At 38.8% G+C, this 20,372-nt stretch overlaps 1 protein-coding gene across 2 annotated transcripts in view; it reads left to right on the forward strand.

Moving 5' to 3' along the window:
- The window catches only part of LOC104106326 (THO complex subunit 2), a 60,331-nt gene that overhangs the window by 9,252 nt on the left and 30,707 nt on the right, over positions 1-20,372 (forward strand). For both annotated transcript variants that reach the window (XM_009614849.4, XM_009614850.4), the window contains exons 5-18: positions 69-131; positions 531-611; positions 2,141-2,212; positions 2,287-2,334; positions 2,461-2,529; positions 2,627-2,760; positions 3,706-3,781; positions 3,894-4,087; positions 10,029-10,109; positions 17,665-17,869; positions 17,966-18,208; positions 18,282-18,362; positions 18,447-18,566; positions 18,664-18,723. In XM_009614849.4, coding sequence (XP_009613144.1) covers positions 69-131; positions 531-611; positions 2,141-2,212; positions 2,287-2,334; positions 2,461-2,529; positions 2,627-2,760; positions 3,706-3,781; positions 3,894-4,087; positions 10,029-10,109; positions 17,665-17,869; positions 17,966-18,208; positions 18,282-18,362; positions 18,447-18,566; positions 18,664-18,723 — 1,527 coding nt within the window. The remainder of the gene's footprint in view (positions 1-68; positions 132-530; positions 612-2,140; positions 2,213-2,286; positions 2,335-2,460; positions 2,530-2,626; positions 2,761-3,705; positions 3,782-3,893; positions 4,088-10,028; positions 10,110-17,664; positions 17,870-17,965; positions 18,209-18,281; positions 18,363-18,446; positions 18,567-18,663; positions 18,724-20,372) is intronic.

The following is a 20,372-nucleotide window of genomic DNA, read 5'->3' on the forward strand; positions in this document are numbered from 1 at the left end:
CCATTTTGCTCCTGTTAAACTTTTAGCTTGAAAAATGAAAGCTTATAAATGCTCTTTAATGTGTGAAGGAAGAGTTTTTGTGGGAATCTGAGATGATCAAGATAAAGGCTGCAGATTTGAAGTCGAAAGAGGTATAGTTTGCTTTTTCTTTTTTCAAAATAAGTAAGAGGTGCATTATGCTTAAAACAATTTTTAGGTCTAGCAGGTGGATTGTTTATCTCAGCATCTCTAGCCATAGCAAAGTTGCTTGCTCTGGGTCATCCTTGCTGGCTAGTTTTTAATACATCTCGTACTGCAGTGTCATGTCAGTTGGTGATCTTTTTTATGGTTGAATTGCATAAAAATGACTCAGAGGGTTGGCAAAATTTCCCAGGCTAATATGAGCTAATATGTATGAGACCGACAATGAACCCATCTGTCCTTTTCTCTCTTCGTTTGTGTTGGTGAATATTCAATAGACACCAGCAAATTGCTATTGTGGCTGAAGATACTTTCCTTTAAATGTGATTTCATTTTGTAATGATTTTCAGGTTAGGGTAAACACTCGTCTTCTTTATCAGCAAACAAAGTTTAACCTTCTCCGGGAAGAGAGTGAAGGCTACGCCAAGCTGGTAACTGTTTCCTCCCTCTCTCTCTCTCTCTGTCTGTCTGTCTTTCTAATTTCTGTCCATCTCCCCTACTACCCAATCACTGTGTGGATGCTCTTTGTGTGCTTCCTTTGGATTTTTTTATTGCCATTAAATCTAATTTTGCATATAGAGGAGGCAATAAGAAAAAAAGGAGCTTAGCTTTGAGCTGGTTACGGTAGCTTCAACTTTATCAACTTCAAATTCATAACATCCATATCTCTATGCGAGGGTAAGCAAGAGCTAGCGCATATCTGAGCATGGATAAATGGCCATTCATGGCTGCCGTATGCTTAAACTGAAGGTCTCCGGTGGACCATCTTTTTTCACTTCATTCTTTAGGAGATATTGAATTGTTCTTTAACATCCATGTGCAATTTTTGGGGTTTTACTAATAAAAGATGTCGTAAATGACTTGTTTTTTAGACTCACTATTCTGATTTTTGATTCATCTTAAAATGTCTTGATCCCTGACTTTCTATCCTGATTCACATTTTATTGTTGGCTTATTTTGTTCTAATGAAAGTGCCTCAATTTAAGGAGCCATATTTGTTTGTTAGTCACTGATTACTGAACAATTGTTATAGTCCCAGTTGATACTTAGCTAATAATTATATAGTTGAGCAGGTTGTTCCTTTTGGGGAGCTGGTTTGAGTGGTGTGTGGTTGGAAGTGAGAAGTGACTATTGTATTGTAGTATTGTTGATAAAATTCTTAGGACTCTTGGTCGCTGCTTGCATGTCACTAGTAGATATGCCTTTTTGACTTTCTCGATTAGTCAAGAACGATTAACAGTCTTTCTCCCCCCTCCCCCACCCGAAACCCAAAATAATTAAAAGGAATGACTTGCATTCTGACCTCCCTAAAGGCCATATTCTAGTGTCAGAATTTTGGATAGCTTCAAGTTATGATTAAAGGTTAACACATGAGCAAGGTTATCTTTCTTGCTACTTATTTTTAAAAAAGAATAGCACTATCTTCCTTTCTATCATTTAAAAATCTGAAAGGTGAATGTTCCGAGATGAGGAATTTCCAGTTTGAACTACATAATACAGAAATTGGAGCGCTCCTAAAAAGGAGAGGCTCCCAAGTTGGAAGGTGACTGGAGGACTTTCACCTATCCACTGAAAGCTGGTTGCCTTTAAACACTGATGGTTGCAGATGCAGGGGAGTGTCTGGTGCAAACTTTCCTCCTTTTCCCCTACAGCTCCGTCTCATTTTCCCTTTGTTAGGTTTTTCTTTGAGGGTGATGAAATTATTAAACACTCCTAGTAAATGGATCAAAGCAAGGGAAGAAAGACTGAACTCATACTTCCCATTCTGTTTAAAAGGTTTATCCCCACTAATTTTTACTTTGTACAGACCAAAGTTTTCAGTGTGCTTGTTCTCTGAATAAGGCAACTTTAAGTAGTTCATGCTCGCTCTTGGCAATGTTGTCCCTCTTATCCTCCACTTCTTTGTAGCTCAGCTTTTGTTTTCTCCTTCACGTTGACCCTCCTTTTTCTGTAATTGTAGGTCACGCTCCTTTCTCAAATGCCAGAGGGTTCTATGCAAAATGCTTCAACTGCTACGGTTGGCATAATCAAGGTTTAACTTCAACTCAGCTCTCTAGTAGTTGAATTATCATTTTTCGTTATTTCTAAATCGTGGACCATATGCAGTCATTGATTGGGCACTTCGATCTGGATCCAAACCGAGTCTTTGATATTGTATGTTCTTTGTCCATTATGATATCGTACATATCCAATCCTTCTTATAACTTTTTTGATGAATTCTATTCCTTTTATACTTTTGAAAGCTTAGTGCAGTTCTGTGTCTGGCTGGTGATTTGACAGGTTTTGGAGTGTTTTGAACATCAGCCTGGTAATACCACATTTTTGGACTTGATTCCCATATTTCCCAAGGTACAATTGTGGTTGTCATATTGTCTTGTTTCATTGTTGAGCTCTTCCCAGTCTTTATTATACACCTCTTTTTTCATTTTCTCTCAATTATTTGCAGTCCCATGCCTCCCAGATTCTGGGGTTTAAGTTTCAATACTACCAACGACTGGAAGTCAATGATCCCGTTCCTAGTGGTCTTTATCAGCTAACAGCCTTGCTGGTGAAAAGAGACTTCATTGATGTTGACAGCATGTGAGTGTATCTCACCCCACTTTTCCCCCCTTTCCCCAGTGTTGTGAAGAGCGTGAAGCGAGAAATACCGCCCCAGGTTACCTCTGAATAGCTGTTGTGCTTGAAACACCGCACGGATATCCATCTTTCTCGCTAGAAAGTATTGTCTTTCTTCCTACTTGAGTGCTGTCTCCTACAGCATCGTGGACCAAAATTTGGGAGTTGGCAATAATGGACTTTTTTGTTTATTTTGCTCTCAGGGAAGTGGTTTTTGGCTATTTAATCTATTTCACTAACAATAGATGATAACTAAACTGTGTATTTTATCAGAAATACTCTTTATGTATAAAAATAATTGTTTTTTCCTCTCTAATACGAAGTAAGAGTTTGGCTTACTGATTTTGCTTATTATCTCTCGAACATTGACGTAAGTATAATCATGAGATAAAAATACCTTTCGATGCTGGTGAGCAATGTGAAATATGATAGTGATAGAGAAAAGGTAATCAAATAACTGTTATTCGTTGGACCAAATAGTAAAAGTTTTCTTTAAGGAGTTCAGTAGCATCTCATGTAGGGGGTAACATGGATGTGCTCATCTAATAAATGTTTAATAATTAAAAAAGAGGTTGTTGCCCCGAGATTTGTTATGAAAGGTTGGTATCAAAGTGTACTAGATAGGTAATGTTAAAACGCAGACTTGTAAGCTTCTCACAGAATTTCTTCTTGGGAAAATGAATACAGGGAAGTATGCAACTTATGCGTCCTCCCTTGTGGGAAAATAATAATCGATCTTTGTATCCTCTCTTCTTATTGATATAAGAAGATGCTTATTCTAAGCAAAAGCATCTACTGCTTAATTCGAGTTGCCAAAAGCCCAAAGCAAAATTGGAATTTCTTCGTAGGTAACTGGACTGTTGGATTTAATTCAACTTATGGTTAATGGCGACCTCGTTTTTGTTTCAGTTATGCACATTTGCTTCCCAAGGAGGAGGATGCTTTCGACCATTACAATGCATTTTCAGCTAAGAGACTTGATGAGGTTCCAACTTTTTTGTAGTGTCGATACTTACGTTCAATGCTGGTATTTTAGCTTGAAGTTCTACGCCTTATTTGGTTAGGAAGTTATTTTAGCTTTCCTCTTGCTCATGTAGGCTAACAGAATAGGTAGAATAAATCTTGCTGCTACTGGGAAGGATCTCATGGATGAAGAGAAACAAGGAGATGTGACAGTGGATCTGTATGCTGCATTGGACATGGAGACAGAGGCAGTTGCCGAGCGTTCCGCAGAGCTAGAAAATAGTCAACCCGTGGGCTTGCTTATGGGATTTCTTGAAGTGGATGACTGGTAAGTTTGATTTCGAAGTACCATGATTATCATCTAACCTTTGCATTTACTGATGTGCGTGTTTTGGCTATCTGTTCACCTTTACTTAGCTGTGACAGGTATTATGTATGTAATTGTTCAACTATCTGTTCTTTTAGTTGCTTTTATATTTTTACTATAATTCTTTGAGTCTCTCGTCATCTTTTAGAACGTAAATATCAGTTCTTTTGTCCAGTGAGACAGCAGCTTACTTTTGTCATGGTGTCAGCATTTGGCATATAATGTGCATTCTTTTATCTTGTCTGTTAATCCTTATTAGTAAGTGTAGATATTGATCTTCGGATGGGACATATGCTATTTCTTCTTGATTTATTACCTCTTACTTCTGTGTTTTAATCAGTTTCAATGCTTTCAAATGTGATTGTATGGTCAGTGTGCCTTTATTGTAGATGTGTGGGTTGAACTTACCTTCGGTGTTTATTTTTTCACTGTCTTCTTATCTGGTGAGAGTCTCCATTCTGGAAGCCTTCTTCAAATGAATACGGGGAGGCACTTTGTTGTTCATTTATTTCCAGGAGCAGTTAGATAGGACGGTGCGTTTCACTTGGCTTGTGACAGTTTATCGGCGAGTGCTTTGTATAATTCTTTTGCTTTTTGAATTTATCTTCAGTAATCATAAAACTTCGTCTATATCTTGAACATCAAGAATGATCATATACTGGATTTTCATTAGTGAATTAACATGTTAACCAGAAGAAAAAATGATAAAAAAGGTCCCTTATGTTTTGGGGTAAGTTCAAAGTAATCTTTTAAATATATTCCAGAGTAGTATTGGTGCTTTAAGTTTGCAAAATAAGTGCACTTTTGGTCTTCGTCATACTTATCAAACTCTGGCGGTTAGATTTAGGGGGAATTGTGATAAAGAAATATTTAACTAGAAACACCTGAAAGTCCTGTCAAATATTGCAACACCAAAAACTGCACAAAAAAAATACCAGAAATCAATAATATAGAAATGCAAAAATTTCACCTCCAAATATAAGTCCCATTAAATCTTTTTTTCTCTTCACAGTTCGTGCTGAATCTCACTGATATAGTTTCAATATTTGAGGGAGACCGAAGATGCTTACTTTGGCAAACTTAAAGGACCAAAGATGCTCAGTAATATATTTAAGGGACTATTTTGAACTTACCTCCAAACATAATGGACCATCTTTTTCATTTTTCTCCTAACAGAATGACTAATCTATTAATGATGGCCAATTTCATCTAACTTATAAGAGCTCGTTGAATGTGTAATGTTATTATCAAGTATGATACAAAACCAATGGAATAGTGCAGAAAAAGGGAGAAGACGACGCTAAGAAACTAAAGCTAACTATGCTAAGATAAAACTAGGGTTTGATTTCATTGATAAGCTGCTGAAATGCAAAAAGAATTACAACTTATATCTTAGCTGAGCTAATACAAACAAAATAAAGGATAAGGTTTACATTGTCCTCGTAGCTTTTGACTAGGACTAGATGGTGACATTTTGGGAAATTAAAGGGGCTGATGTGAATTAAAGAAACATAAACTCAAAACTATTTATGGACTAAATTGTTTAGCTAATAAACTTCTTTTAAAACTAACTTCCAATGGTAAGGCACAACTTCTGATGTACAGAGTACCATTTCCAGAGCGGATATCAACTCGATTTGTATCATTACATTCCTTCCTTGTCCTCGAGGAAGGAACTCCAGAAACCTGATCTTCATTGCAGCATAGTCTTCCCAGGTGGCCTGATCCTTTGGCAGAGTCTTCCATTGCACCAATATCCGTGGTAGTGCCTTGTTGCCCCTTTTGATCATTCTTTTGGCTAATATCTCCTTAGGCTCTACACAATTTGGGCTTGAAATCTCAGCTGTTGGAGGATGGCTAAAGGTAGTTGGCACAGTGTAGCAAGGTTTGGGTTGGGACACATGGAAATAAGGATGAAGAGCAACTTGAGGTGGAAGAGATAGTTTGTAAGCAATGGCACCTACCTTCTGCAGGATCTGATAAGGGCCATAATACTTGGCTGACAATTTTGAGAAGGTTTGATTAGATAATGAAAGCTGTATGGTTGAATCTTCTATGGCTTCTCCCGGCTAATAGGGAAAATGAATAGGAGGGGATTGCCCATATAGAGCTTCATAAGGAGTCGACTTAATTACTGAGTGAAAGGTGGTATTATACCATCATTCAGCCAAGGGTAAGTGCACTGTCCAATCCTTCTAACGGTCAGAGCAATAACACCTCACGTATGTCTCCAATGTTCTGTCCAGCACTTCAGTCTGACCATAAGATTGAGAATGGTAAGGTAATGATCTGCTCAGAGTGACACCGTGTAGTGAGAAGAGTTCCTGCCAGATCCTGCTGATGAAAATGGGGTCTCTGTCACTAACAATATTTTCTAGCATCCTATGTAGTTTGAGAATTTGATCAAGAAATAGCTGAGCTACTAATGCTGCAGTATAAGGATGAGTTGGACCAAGAGAATGGCCATACTTAGTTAACCTATCAACTACCTCCAGGATAGTAGTTTTTCCCTTGGAGTTTGGCAATCCATCAGTGAAATCCATGCTTATGCTTGACCAAGCAAATTTGGGAATCACCAGGGGTTGAAGCAGACCAGAAGATGGTGAATTATCATGCTTATTGCTTTGGTATACTGCACATACACATGTCACCACATCATCCTTCAACTCTTTGCAATAGAAAAGAGTTGCCAATCTTCTTTGAGTGTTGTCCATGCCTAAAGGGCCACCAGTGGGACGTCATCACAACTGAGTGATTTTTTCCCTTAAAACTGGATCATTACCAACTACTAGCCTTTCGTATCTCCTAAGCTGCTAATTGACAAGAGTATACCCCTTGTGATCCTCCCATTGATCTTTGATCTTCTTAGTAATAAGCTCAGCCACTTCCACATCCTCACACCAACTGTCCTTAATCTTCTAAAGCAAGGTAGGGCAGTATGTGCCATGACCATCTCAGCTAGCTCAACTGATGGTAATCTGGATAATAAGTCAGTTGCTTTGTTTTCTCTCCCCTTCTTGTATTCAATAACAAAGTCATATTGCATGAGCTTGGCTATACATTTCATCCGGGAATTGGTGTGTAACTTCTGATCTAGGAGGAATTGGAGGGCTTTTTGATCAGTCTTAACTACGAAAAGGTCTGCCCATGAGATACTGAGACCACTTAGTTACTGCCATGGCTAAGATCAGTAGCTCGTTGTCACACATAGAGAGACTGATGCTTCCCAAATAACCTTTTACTAATGTAAGCGATTGGATGGCCTTTTTGTATCAATACTGCACCAAGTCTTGTGTCACATGCATCAATCTCCCCCACAAATGACGATGAACTATTTGGAGAGCCAACACTGGAGCTGACACTAAAGCCTCCTTCTGCTTCTCAAAAGCCTCAGTAGCGCTCTAGATCCATTTGAATCCTTCCTTTTTCAGTAGATCTGTGAGTGATTTACTAAAAATCCCATACCTTTTTATGAACCTCCTGCTGCCTTCCAACCACCATGTGAGCTACCATCAGCTACATTAACATTCCGAGGAGTAATTGCCATTATATTACCCCCTATTTCGTTTTTACTTCTTTATCAATAAAATTGTGAGTACTGCCAGGGTCGATGACATTACTCAAGGGTCTCTTTTCATAATATCCTGTCACCCTTATAGTATGGAACCCAGTGATTCCATTCAGGGCATGAACTAAGATCTCACAAGCTTACTCATGCTCTTGTTCCACTTCTTCCACCTCTTGATCATCTAGAACTACTTCTACCACTGGTTCAATTTTTTCCTGAACTTCTAATAGATACAATTGCTTAGAGGAATTGCATTTGTGACCTGGAACAAATTTCTCATCACAGAAGAAGCACAACCTCTTATGTCGTTTCTCACTCATCTCAGCTGGAGTAAGCCTCCTGGTAATGTTCCTTCCTGTTTACCTTGGCAATTGGCTCCTTCCTGAACTAAACGCCCTCTTTTTTCCCCCTACATCTCTAACCATTGAAATTAGGAAGCACCCCTTGACTAAGAGTACCCACTATACAAGGAAGCCCTGCTTAGCTTCAGTTGTGCATTCACCTGAGCCGCAATGTTTCTAGCCCGTTGGTAATGGTATGCTTGAGATAGTATGGTCTGTGGTTTTTGAGTGAAACCAATCTCAGGTTTAAGCCCAATAATAGTAGTAATGGCATATTAAGGGAGGATAACCAGCCTGATTATGATTATATCAAACTTCCTTCTATCAAACTTCCTTCGGTAGTCTTCCACTAATCCAGTCTACTTAATCAACTTAAGCTCAGCCGTGGGGTTTGCATACTCATACTCAAACCTATCCATCAAGGCTTGCACATACTTTTCCTAGGTAGGGTAAGGTAAATGTGGTCTCTTCTTAAATAAGTAAGATGTCATTCTATAGCTATTTCATCAAAATGTATGGAAGCTACTTTAATCCTCTGAATGTATTCTACTTCGTCAAGAGAGAAAAACTATTCTACCTTACGCAGCCAAGCCCTCAGGCTAGTGCCATTGAACATATCTTGGTCATCCAGGTCATGTTAGTGTCTCTAGGAGGTGTAGCAATATGCCCCCCTCCTTTAGCACCTCCTCCTCCTTGGTTACTAGCTAAAGTTTGCCCCAGGCATTTGCACTTGATGAGAAGCAACACCGGTAGGACTAGGAGCATGAGATTGAGGCATAGGGTCTAACCCGAAGTGGTAACCAGTTGGAGTTTGCTGTGGAGCTTAAAAACCTCCTTAGCTGTTAGGTACCTAAGCTACTGGGTTGCCTGAAGGAGTGTAGATCTCCCCTGTACCATCAGCTTCTCCACATTTTTTCTTCGGTTATATTTCTTCACAGCATCTATGGATTCCTTCAGTTCAGCAAAGGCCGTCTTATGCTACTTTTCAAGTTGAGCTTATTTGACTGCGAAATTTGCGATTTCAACTGTCATCCTTTCGGACATAGATTTAATCTCGTCCATATTTTCCATAGATTCTACCCACAAAGCTCAAGAAAGTGCTTTGATACCAAATGATACAAAACCAATGAACAGTGTAGAAAAATGGAGAAGACGACGGCAGACGGCTAAGAATCTAAAGCTTACTATGCTAAGATAAAACTAGGGTTTGATTTCATTGATATGCTATTGAAATGCAAAAGATTACAACTTATACCTTAACTAAGCTACTACAAACAAAATAAAGGATAAGGTTCGTACACTGTCCTCACAACTTTTGACTAGGACTAGATGGTGACATTTAGGAAAATCAAAGGGGCTAATCTGATATAAAGAAACATCAACTGAAAACTATTTAGGGACTAAACTGTTTAGCTAATAAGCTTTTTTTAGAACTAATTCCCAATAGTAAGGCACAACTCTGGAAGCACTGAGTACCATTTCCGCTACAGGTATCAACTCGATTTGTACCAAAGTATGAAAGTACTATAATGACCTACCTTTATGCTAGATAAGTTTTTTGGCGTTTTCCCCCTTTTTTGGAGGCACTATATTTTGCATCTTTTTACTCTTATCTTAGTAGATTATTTGCAGCGTGGTCTAGCTAACATCCTAAAGCTCTTCAGAGGATCTCACAAACTTGCGAGGCTTAAATGCTTTTCTAGTTTATCTTGGTAAATTTGCGAATTTTACTCTCGTGATTTTCTTCAGGGGCTCACTTTTTGTTTTGTTTTGAATATTCACTGTTGCTAGAAGTCATTTTAGAGTAGGGTTATATCCTTTGATTGTTGTCAGTGTTGCTTTCTTTCTCGGTTGTTTTCTTATATACGGTCATCTTGTGAATGTACTTGATTGTTGAGTCCATTTGTAGTCTCATGATATTTGGCCTTATCTATTTTCTGTTTATAGTTTAACAGATCTCGATACCTTTACATATAACATTTAAAATTGTCAGGTATCATGCTCATGTGTTGTTTGACCGTCTCTCACATCTTAATCCAGCAGAGCATATACAAACATGCAATGTATTATTCAGGTAAATTATTGTTTCTTGGAAAAATTTTAGCCGTTGAAATTTTGGGAGCTAAAGGGGATAAATGCATAAGATGGTCTTCGTAGTCTATCATCTTTTTGTTAGGAATATTATATAATTTATATTGTTTATAAAATAAGATTAATTAGATTTGATTCTTTCCCGTAGTTATGTAATATATTTATTTTCTTCTCTATTTTAGACTTTATTGCAATTAGATCAATCCTTCCAAAAAATATTAGATATGTAACCAAGATTTTGTTCCGTCTTTGATGCTATATGCGGAAAGGTGATCGTTGTTGCAACGCGGGAGAGTATTCACTCTTTATTATTTATACCATGTAGATTGAGGGACTAAATTGAGTTTTCTCATCATTGTTCCATTCTTTTTCATTGTATGAGAGCCCTTGGGTTAAAATTCTTGCTGCGCAATCACCAGAGCATAATGGAGGAAAGAATGATCGTTAACACGTGTTTTTCATTGAAAGTAGTTCGTTGAGTGACCTTAAGTTTCTTGTAAAAACCAATAGTATCATCACAAGGCTTGCAACCCTTCGGTGGAAAAAACCCTGTTAGACTCGCTAAACTCACCGGAAAAGCGCACGTGCTGATAGAATCTCTAGCTTCAACGTCACGTCAGTTCACGTGTTTGGGATCGTGAGACGTTCCTCCATTTTCCAGTCTTTTTTTGTGTGGGTTTATCTCTTTAGTCCAACTAGACCCATACATTTTCTGGTGCATTCTAGCCATCAAAACCCTAGTTCAGGACGCCAAATCTATTTCTCGGTGAGATTTTCAAATTTCTGGATATTTCACTTTATTTCCGGCACTTGGGTTCAATACAAAACTTATACAATTAGTAACGTTTTTCTTTCATTGCTTTTGAGGATATTTAGGACATGCTTGGACGATACTTGAGTGAAGTTGAAAAATATATTATGAAGTTGAAGTAAAAAAGGAGTACTTGAAAGTTGAATTTGTGTTTCACATGAATTTCATTTGGAAATATTGAAGTTTTTGAGTGAAAATAATTATTTCCCTTGAATACTCGAGCAAGTTTCTCAGACTTAGTATGCAAAAGTGGTACTAGAGAGAGAAACTCTCTTTCTCTAGAAGCAGATAAATTCGAACTTTAGTCATACAAAGATACTTTGGATTGGCCAAAGCTTGACACGGATGGAAGCTTCTGGAAGTTCGAAGATGGAAAGGATTCCATGTTTAGAATGTGGCATGAATACACATAGAGAATGAGAGATTTTATGACGACATGCCTGGTGGGTAAGTTTGCAAGATGGGTGGGCTCATCAGAGATGATTTTTGCTTGGGTTGCTGAGGCTTAGAGTGTGGACAAAGGTTGAAGCTGGATTAACTTTGGGATGCCACTTTTCCTTTTCACGTCGCATTTGAGATGGAAGCTACAAGTGTTTATAGAAGGGCAAAGGTGGATGCACAGTGATTTCTTGTGTTTGGAAAGATGTCAGATAGGTCGGGTAGTGTAGAGGGAAGGGTCAGGGATGGGATTGTTGTGATTAATATCGCAGGCATTTCGATATATTTCTAGTGTGTTGATTTTCTTAGAAAGGTTGGAGACATTTTTGGAGGATTTGTGGATTTGCGGTGTAGTATAAGTATCACTTCAACAATTACAGTATATGTGAGGAAAGGGAAAAATATTCCAGAGTCCATGGTTTTAGAGGACGGAGACGTAAGTTTTAGAGTTTGGCCTTATCCTTAATCTTGCCCGGAGGTGTTGGAGGTGTCGAGGGAGGATTGGGAAGGGATGAAAGGAGGGGCAGAAGGGGTTGGGAGGGGGAATGTAAGACCGAAGCAAGGGAGGCAAGAAAAGAGATGGTTTGGCCAGAAAATTTGACTCCATAGCCAGTAATGAATAGTTGCAGTGAAGAAGGGGAATTCAAATTTGAAAGGAATAGTCAATGAAATAATTTTATTAATATGAAAGGACCAAAATACCATTGGATAAATGAAATTGGGTAGAGAAGAAACTTGAACCGGTTCAAAACGGGTGAACTTGCTTGCTAGACCAAATCAAATCATATGAGACCCTCTCGGACTTCAGATAGCGAGAGACTAGAAAAATCAATTTCGTGCTTAAGAAATTATTCTAGAGACGATGAAAACACCCCTTGGTGGCTCGTAATCCATTTCTAAGAGAAATGGGATTAGATTTCTAATGAAATAAGAAAGGAGAAGGGGCAAAAGGGGATGATAACTTGTTACAACAATTTCGGCAACTCTGTAGGTCGGAAATATGGTGCTAGTGACTGCGGAATGAATGGACAAAAATGGGTACCTGTTGGAATGGTCCGTTAGGCCTGGGATCATGTACAAACAAGATAAATATGAGGGCTTTAGACCTGCTCAAGCCACCAAAACATCTCCGGCGAGCCTGCCGGCATCGTAAGTAATGCTTCTCAGATTTGGCACTCGGTTAATGGTTTAGAAAATCAAGAATCAAGTGGAGATCCCAACAAGGAGATATAGGGGGAGTCGATTTACGAGAAATGCCTGTTGAACCAAATGTTTCTTTGTCCGTCATGGCTGTGGGATTTGACATAGACTCTGGTGACCTAAGCCATAAAAGAATGAGGGAGGGGCTAAAAAATGTTAGGATATAACGTGCAAGGTTTATAATGGCTTGAGTAAGGTCAGATCTTCAAGCATTATAGATGCTGATGTCTCTAGTACTTCTTAGGCAGTCTCGTTGGCGCTAGAAATAGACAATCAATCAATCATCCTAGGATGATTGTTTCAGTTCTTGGTCATTTCGATGAAGTGGGAGGGGAGCGGGGAATTTAGGGGTAGTTGTAACAAGACGGGGAGGGCAAAATAGTGGTGTATGAAAGAAAAGTTACGGAGATGGGAATGTGAAATAATGTAGGAGAGGGGAATTAGTTTTTTTTTTTTTGGGGGGGGGGGGCAAAGAAGTTATTGATGGATATTAAGATCATTAGTTGGAATGTGAGGGCGACGAATGACCCAAACAAAAGGGCCACCATCAAGACAGGGATGGGAGAGTGAAGGGTCGACTTAATTTGTTTATAGGAAACTAAAATGGATTCAGTTGCGGATAGTATTGTTGTTGATAGTATTGTGGGAAAGTAGGTGAAATATGACAATATATTGGCTTGGGAAAACACTAGAGGAATCCCAATTACTTTGGGATGAAAAGAAGGCAGAGAATATGGAGGTAAAAGAAAGGGAGTTCACGGTAGATGCATGATTTGAAACACCGGGAATGAGATTGACCTAATTTTGAGGGTGTTTATGGTCCTCTATTGGGTGTCTAAGGTGCCAGAGATGGTGGCGGTTTTGGGAGAGTGGAATATCCCATGGGTGTTGGGGAGAATTTTAACACCGTTATATTCTGGGGAGGTGGACATAAGGCTTGGATCACAAGCCACTTTCAAGAGAGGCAGTTTCAAGTACCTTGGGTCGGTTATCCAGGGGATGGGGAGATCGACGAGGATGTCACACACCGTATAGGGGTGGGGTGGATGAAATGGAGGTTAGCATCTGGAGTCCTGTGTGACAAGAAAGTGCCACCGCTACTCAAAGGTAAGTTTTATAGAGCGGTGGTTAGACCGGCCATGTATGGGGCGGAGTGTTGGCCAGTTAAGAACTCACATATCCAGAATATGAAAGTAGAAGAAATGAGGATGTTGCGGTGGATGTGCGGGCACACTAGGATGGATAAGATTAGGAATGAAGATATTCGGGAGAAGGTGGGCGTGGCTCCCATTGATGACAAGATGCGGGAAGCGAGACTCAGATGGTTCAGGCACGTACAGAGGAGAAGCTTGGATGCCCCGGTTAGGAGGTGTGAGCGGTTGGCGTTGATGGGTACGAAGACAGGTAGAGAGCGGCCTAAGAAGTATTAGGGAGAGGTGATCAGGCGGGATATGGCGAGGCTTCAGATCTCCGAGGACATGGCACTCGATAGGAAGCTGTGGAGGTGGAGCATTAAGGTTGTAGGTTAGGAGGTAGTTGAGCATATTTAGTCTACCAGTGTGAGGCTAGGCTGATAAGATTTAGTCTTAGACTGCTAGTGGTCAATGTTGTGTCTACACTACTCTTCCGTTTTCATTGTGTCGGGCCTTATTTACTGGTTATTATTTCTGCTTTCCATCTATTCACTGGTTCTTGTGATGTTATTATTCCTATGTTTTTTTTGTTGATGGTACTGATATATTGTCTCTTTTCTCTTTTCGTCTTCTTGAGCCAAGGGTCTATCGTAAACAGCCTCTCTACTCTCTCGGGGTAGGGGTAAGGTCTGCGTACACACTACCCTCCTCAGGCCCCACTTGTGGGATTTTACTGGGCCGTTGTTGTTGTAGATTCTGGGGAGGGGATGAATGACCCAAACAAAAAGGGCCATCATCCAGACGGAGATAAGAGAATGGAGGGTCGACCTAATTTGTAGAGAGTGGAGGGTTGACCTAATTTATTTATAGGAAACTAATATTTAGTCAGTGGCAAGTAGTATTGTGAGAAATGTGTGGGAAGATGGGTGTAATATGAGTATATACTGGCTTAGGGAGAGAGGTATCCTACTACTTTGGGATGAAAGGAAGTTGGAGAGTATGGAGGTAAAGAAGGTGGAGTTTATGTCAAGCTTATGTTAGCTACATGATTTAGTAAACTCGAGAATGGGATAAAGTGGAGTTTTGGGGGTGTTTGTGGTTCTATAGGGAAGGGGTCGAGGGTGCCTTTTTGGAAGAGATGATGGCGGTTTTGGGGGAATGGAATATCCCATGGGTGTTTGGGTGGTGGGGATTTTAATACCATTAGATTTTCAGAGGAGATGGTAGGCGGTAAGGTTATGTCTCAGACAATGGATGAGTTCTCTGAGTTTATTAGTAATTATTTTCTTATTAATCTCCCATTGACATGTGCTAATTTCACTTGGACCAGATCCGAGGACTAAACTTCAAGATCGAGACTTTATTGATTTTTAGTGTGCCTCATGGGAGTAGTTGGCTTTGAATGTGTTACAGATTCCCCTCCCGAGGCTGACATCGGATAATTCACCTATTGTGTTGGATGGAAGAAGAGGAAGAAGCATTAGATCTCCTTTCAAATTAGATAACATGTGGTTGTGAGCGACAGACTTTGGTGAAAAGTGGCTAGTTGGTGGAGTAGCTACAACATGGATAGAAGCATGGGGGGAGAGGAAGTGAAGGAGGCGGTAGAGTGATGTGCAGGGATAAAGCTACGACAACTGACAAATTAGCTCCTCGAGCTGTGAAGTGTATTGGAAGGTGTAGAAGGGATATTTGTGCTACTCACCTAACCTTTAACAGTACCTTATGTCTCTCGATATAGCTTTCTTTGAGACTCAACCTCGCACCCCTTTTTCCGAATGTCTAAACGTTTATGCCATTTTAACATTTTCATCTTTTGGGGATTCTACTGTTATCTTTCCCTTGACTTCTTCCATAGTTTCACCTTCTATAGTTCCACCACTCTTAACGTAACATTATTGTCCGCGCTTATCTTTTGATCCAGAGGATCATCACTTGGAGCCAAGGTTCTTTGCCTGTTGTGGAATTGTTTCCCTAAAAGAGTTCTCGTATTGCTATTCAGGAATGTATTTGCTCTACTTGTAACCCTATTCCTAATCATACTTGTCTGAGTTATTATTGCGTGTCACCATCTCATTATGCCTTTGTATTATCTGTATCATCTTGTTTTTCCAAAGGTTATAGATGAAGATCTTTCAACATACTATGATCGAGGAGATGTTTGCATTACACACTATTTATACTTTGAGGCGTGTTCCTCTACCTTGGAAACAATATACTAATGATTGTTTGGCGGGTATACATTTTGGCTCTGATGGCAAAATTGATCGACTAAAGGCATGCTTTATTGCCAAGGATTATATATAGATTTTTGGACTTGATACTGATGTATTTTCTCTAGCGACTAAGATTACTTTAGTCGGTTTTTTCTCTCTATGACTAATGTTCGTCATTTACCTCTTCACTAGTTGGATAATAAAATATATTTTTTGAAGGGATTTAGAAGTTGAAGTATGTACACAGTAAATGCTCGATTTGTTGCTAGGAGGGGTTAAAATATATGGTGTTGCTGGTTACTATGATCAATTTATGGCCTGAGATAGTCCCCACGAGCATGATTTTGTAAATTCAACACATTTATTGACTTTGAGGGAAACTAATTATTCTATGTGCTATCATCATCCTATGTTCATGTATATAATGGTTTATGTTAAAGATATAGTAATGATAAGGAGAGAATCATAAGCTTGAAGCATAATCTTTTTCAGCACTTGCAAAGCAAGAAGTTTGGTCTATTGAGGTACTTTTTAGGTATGGAGGTTGCTCAATCTAGATTCTATTGTCATTTCAAAAAGGAAGTATGTCCTCGATATTCCTAAGAAGACATGAATGGCATATTGCAGGCCTACTGATACACAGATGGGTTCGAGTGTTAACCTTTTTCAGTTCATGGGAAGCCTCTCAGTTATCCTGGAAGATATAAGAGATTAGTTGGGCTAGTTAAATTATTTTACTGTGATCCGACCTGATATTGCTTTCTCAGTAAGTGTCATTAGTCAATTTCGGGATTCTCCTTGCGATAGTTATTGGATGCGGTGATTCCTATTCGATGTAGAAATCTCCAAGGAAATGAAAACATTATGAGGACCGATGGCATGACAAGTGCACATTAGGCAGGGGAGCCTCTCTGTCATCCCGAAAGATTAAGCTTTAGTGGTAAGAGTTACATGATACTTGTGTTGGTGGGAGGTAGCATGTTCCCAGTGGCATAGTCAAGATACGCGCAAGCTGGCTTGGACACCATTGCTGTACCAAAGAAGTGGTTGCAAGATCGAATGGAAAAACAAAATATCAGGACGTGATAGTGTCAATCTGATCATTTGGATTTTGGATCAAGCAGGTCGTGAAAGAGTTTTAATTTGGAGAGATTAGTGAAATGGAACTTGTATGTGATAAGTAGGCTGGCTTCATTATTGAACTAAACCCAGTGTTTCATGAGAGGACCAAACATATAGAAATTGATGTCAGAAAAGATACTCCACAAAGTTCATGAAGTGAAATATCAACTTGTAGATATATTCACCGAGTACCTCGCTGGTCCCATAACAAATTTATATATGTAGCAAGTTTTGTACTTACGACTTCTATGCACTAGCTTGAAAGGTGAGTGCTAGGAATATTGTAACATTGTGTATAAATTAGGAACAAATGGATGTGATTACGTAACCTATGATATCCTTCCTTTTCGAGACTTGTACACTCCACTCTCTAAATCCAGTTGGCTGAGAGAATAGTCAACCCGAGCTTTCTCCTCCTTGTTCCATTCTCTTACACTCTTCACTAGTTCACTTACCTAATTGCTAGCATATCTTTCTTTCGCAAAAAGTGCACAAATCAAAATTGTGTAAGAATCATTAATTTATGGATTTGTATATTCCTATTGTTTCTTTATCTTTGCCTTGTCCATCCTACTCATCTGGCTGGCTGATATTTCTATTTTTCATTCATGTGATCAGGCTCATTGAAAGATCAATATCTGAACCGTATGACCTTGTTCGCAAGATGCAACTTTTGGATTTACTTCCTGGAGTCGTCACTGACTCTATGGAAGTGGCAAATTCGTCAAGCAGTAGATCTTTTATCAATCTTCCAAAAGAGCTTTTTGAGATGCTTTCTTCTGTTGGACCTCATCTTTATCGAGATACATTGTTGCTACAGAAGGTTTGGCGCCCCTGAAGTTTTGTGTATTTACCAGGACTCTAATACAAGTATTTGATACATTTCCTAACATTGGCTTTTCTTATTCGTGATAAGCAGGTATGCAGAGTGTTAAGAGGTTATTACATTTGTGCACATCAGCTTGTCGCTAGTGGTGTGGCAGGTTTTATCTCCCAAACTGTTACAATTGGAGATCAAATTCCTCGTATACACCTGAAGGATGCTAGGTCAAGAATTGAGGAAGCATTAGGAGGATGCTTGCTTCCTTCCTTACAGTTGATACCAGCAAATCCTGCAGTTGGACTAGAGATCTGGGAACTAATGAATCTCCTTCCGTATGAGGTTGGTTTAAGGTTTTAACCTTCATGTTACAGCCTTCGCTGCTATTTGATCTGATAGAAAAGTACTTGCTCAGGCACGTTATCGTTTATATGGTGAATGGGAGAAAGATGATGAGCAATTTCCAATGCTTTTGGCGGCAAGGCAAACAGCAAAGGTGTTATTCTGCTGTCTAGAAATAAAGCTTTTTGTTTTTGTTGTCATGTCGATGTGTTAATTGTAATATCACTTTGTGTGACAGTTGGACACTAGGAGGATCCTGAAGCGCCTTGCAAAAGAAAATCTAAAGCAGCTCGGTCGAATGGTTGCCAAACTTGCTCATGCTAATCCAATGACAGTATTGCGAACAATCGTTCACCAGGTATCATTTAATTGGCGCCTATCAGCCTACGTTTTTCAAGTCCTGCAAGATTTTGGGTTGTGACGTGCAAGATGTAACTTGCAATTCATCTGTACAGATTGAGGCTTACAGGGATATGATTACACCTGTTGTAGACGCTTTTAAGTATCTGACTCAGGTTAGTAGACACTTTTAAGTATCTGACTCAGGTCCAGGCATTGTTTCTTCTCACATTTCTGCTTCTACTTTTCTTTATGAATTTCTCTCATGTGTGCTTGGTGGCATGTCTTCGACCTGTTAGAAAATCTTAATGTAATGCTAAGCAGTATGTAAATGGGTTGGTTTGTGTCAGCAGTTTTGAGATTCTTGTTAATCTTTCATATGGTTTAAAGGCATTGATTTTTGTGAATTCCTAGTTTGATGAGGAGTACTGGTATTGACAATGATTTTAAACTGATGGTATCTAGTGGGCCTTGTTAGTTGCTTGAAGACCCTGAACTTTAAAATATTAGTTACACCCATGTTTTCTTACTAGTATGTGTTTTTGTATGTATCTGAATCTATTGTATAATCTGGAATAGACTGTTGTGTTTAGAATGGGTAAACCAGTTTATCAAAACCACGAAAATTTTGTCCTCCATCAGTTGGGTTAGGACTTGTCAGCGTACATTCTGGATACTGGAAATAAGTTGCAAAGTCATTAGTGGGACATTGGTCATATTAGGGAGAAAAGGACTCCGATGTTTGCTTGATTTGTAGCCTGCTAAGAATTGGGATCCTGAAAATAGCCTTCCCTTATTGATACGGTGTAATGTTTAAAACATTGGCATTATCAATAATTTCTTCTTCATATCCAGAAGTTGTATAATTCACTGGAAAGGAGAGCTTCTTATTGCATGGAAATGTTGATATTTTCCTTTAAGATAATGCAGAGTAGATTTGTAAAGATCTTTTTCCCTTCTTTGATCGTGACTAGTGTGAAGATTTGCAAAGATCTTGTTTTCCCTTCGTTGGTCGTAGGTTTTGTGATGCAACAATCCGTGGTATGTTGGGTGAGGATTGGTTCTTTGGAGTCTTGTCTGCATTTTCAATGTCATCCATTCTCTGTCTCCTAAATGATGAATTGCTGTGACTCATAAGATAAGCAAGGACGTGGTGAAATCACAAGTTGCTGTTGTTGGAACAATTGAAGATCAGCCAAGATAATTCCTCAATTCTTTTTCTTGTTCTTGGCCCAGCTTTTCCCCCAAATATCAGCCACTTTCTTGAAACTAAGAGCCCGTTTGGATTAGCTGATTTGAAGTAGCTAATAAGCATTATGTGCTGAAAAGCACTTTTAAGTGCTGAAACTGATTTAATAAATAAGCAGTTACATGTTTGGGTACAAGTGCTGAAATTGATAATAAGATGCTGTAGTATTTGATAAAAAAAAGTGCTAATAAGCTCTTTTTCTGTTAAAATGACTTAAATAACTTTAGAACTGTTTACCCTTATAAGGGCGTAATTTCTTCAAAATTTTAGATTTCAGATCGATTCAAATACAAAATACTCTATTTGTCATTTTATTTTAAATACAACTGTACTTAGATACGATAATTTTTATGATAAATATAATTTATTTTATGATAAGCATATAATCATAAGTTATAATAATTAATAAATTGACAAAAGTTTCTCAGTAAAAATAAACCTAAATAGGACAAAATATTTGAAGAAAAACAAACACTGTCTTCATCACCACAACACTTAGAAAGCAATATACCAAAAAATTTATATGTCCTCATTTATTACATACAATTCAAAGATTAATACACAATCACATAGATA

This window comes from Nicotiana tomentosiformis, chromosome 10 (assembly GCF_000390325.3).
Source record: "Nicotiana tomentosiformis chromosome 10, ASM39032v3, whole genome shotgun sequence".
NCBI lineage: Eukaryota > Viridiplantae > Streptophyta > Magnoliopsida > Solanales > Solanaceae > Nicotiana > Nicotiana tomentosiformis.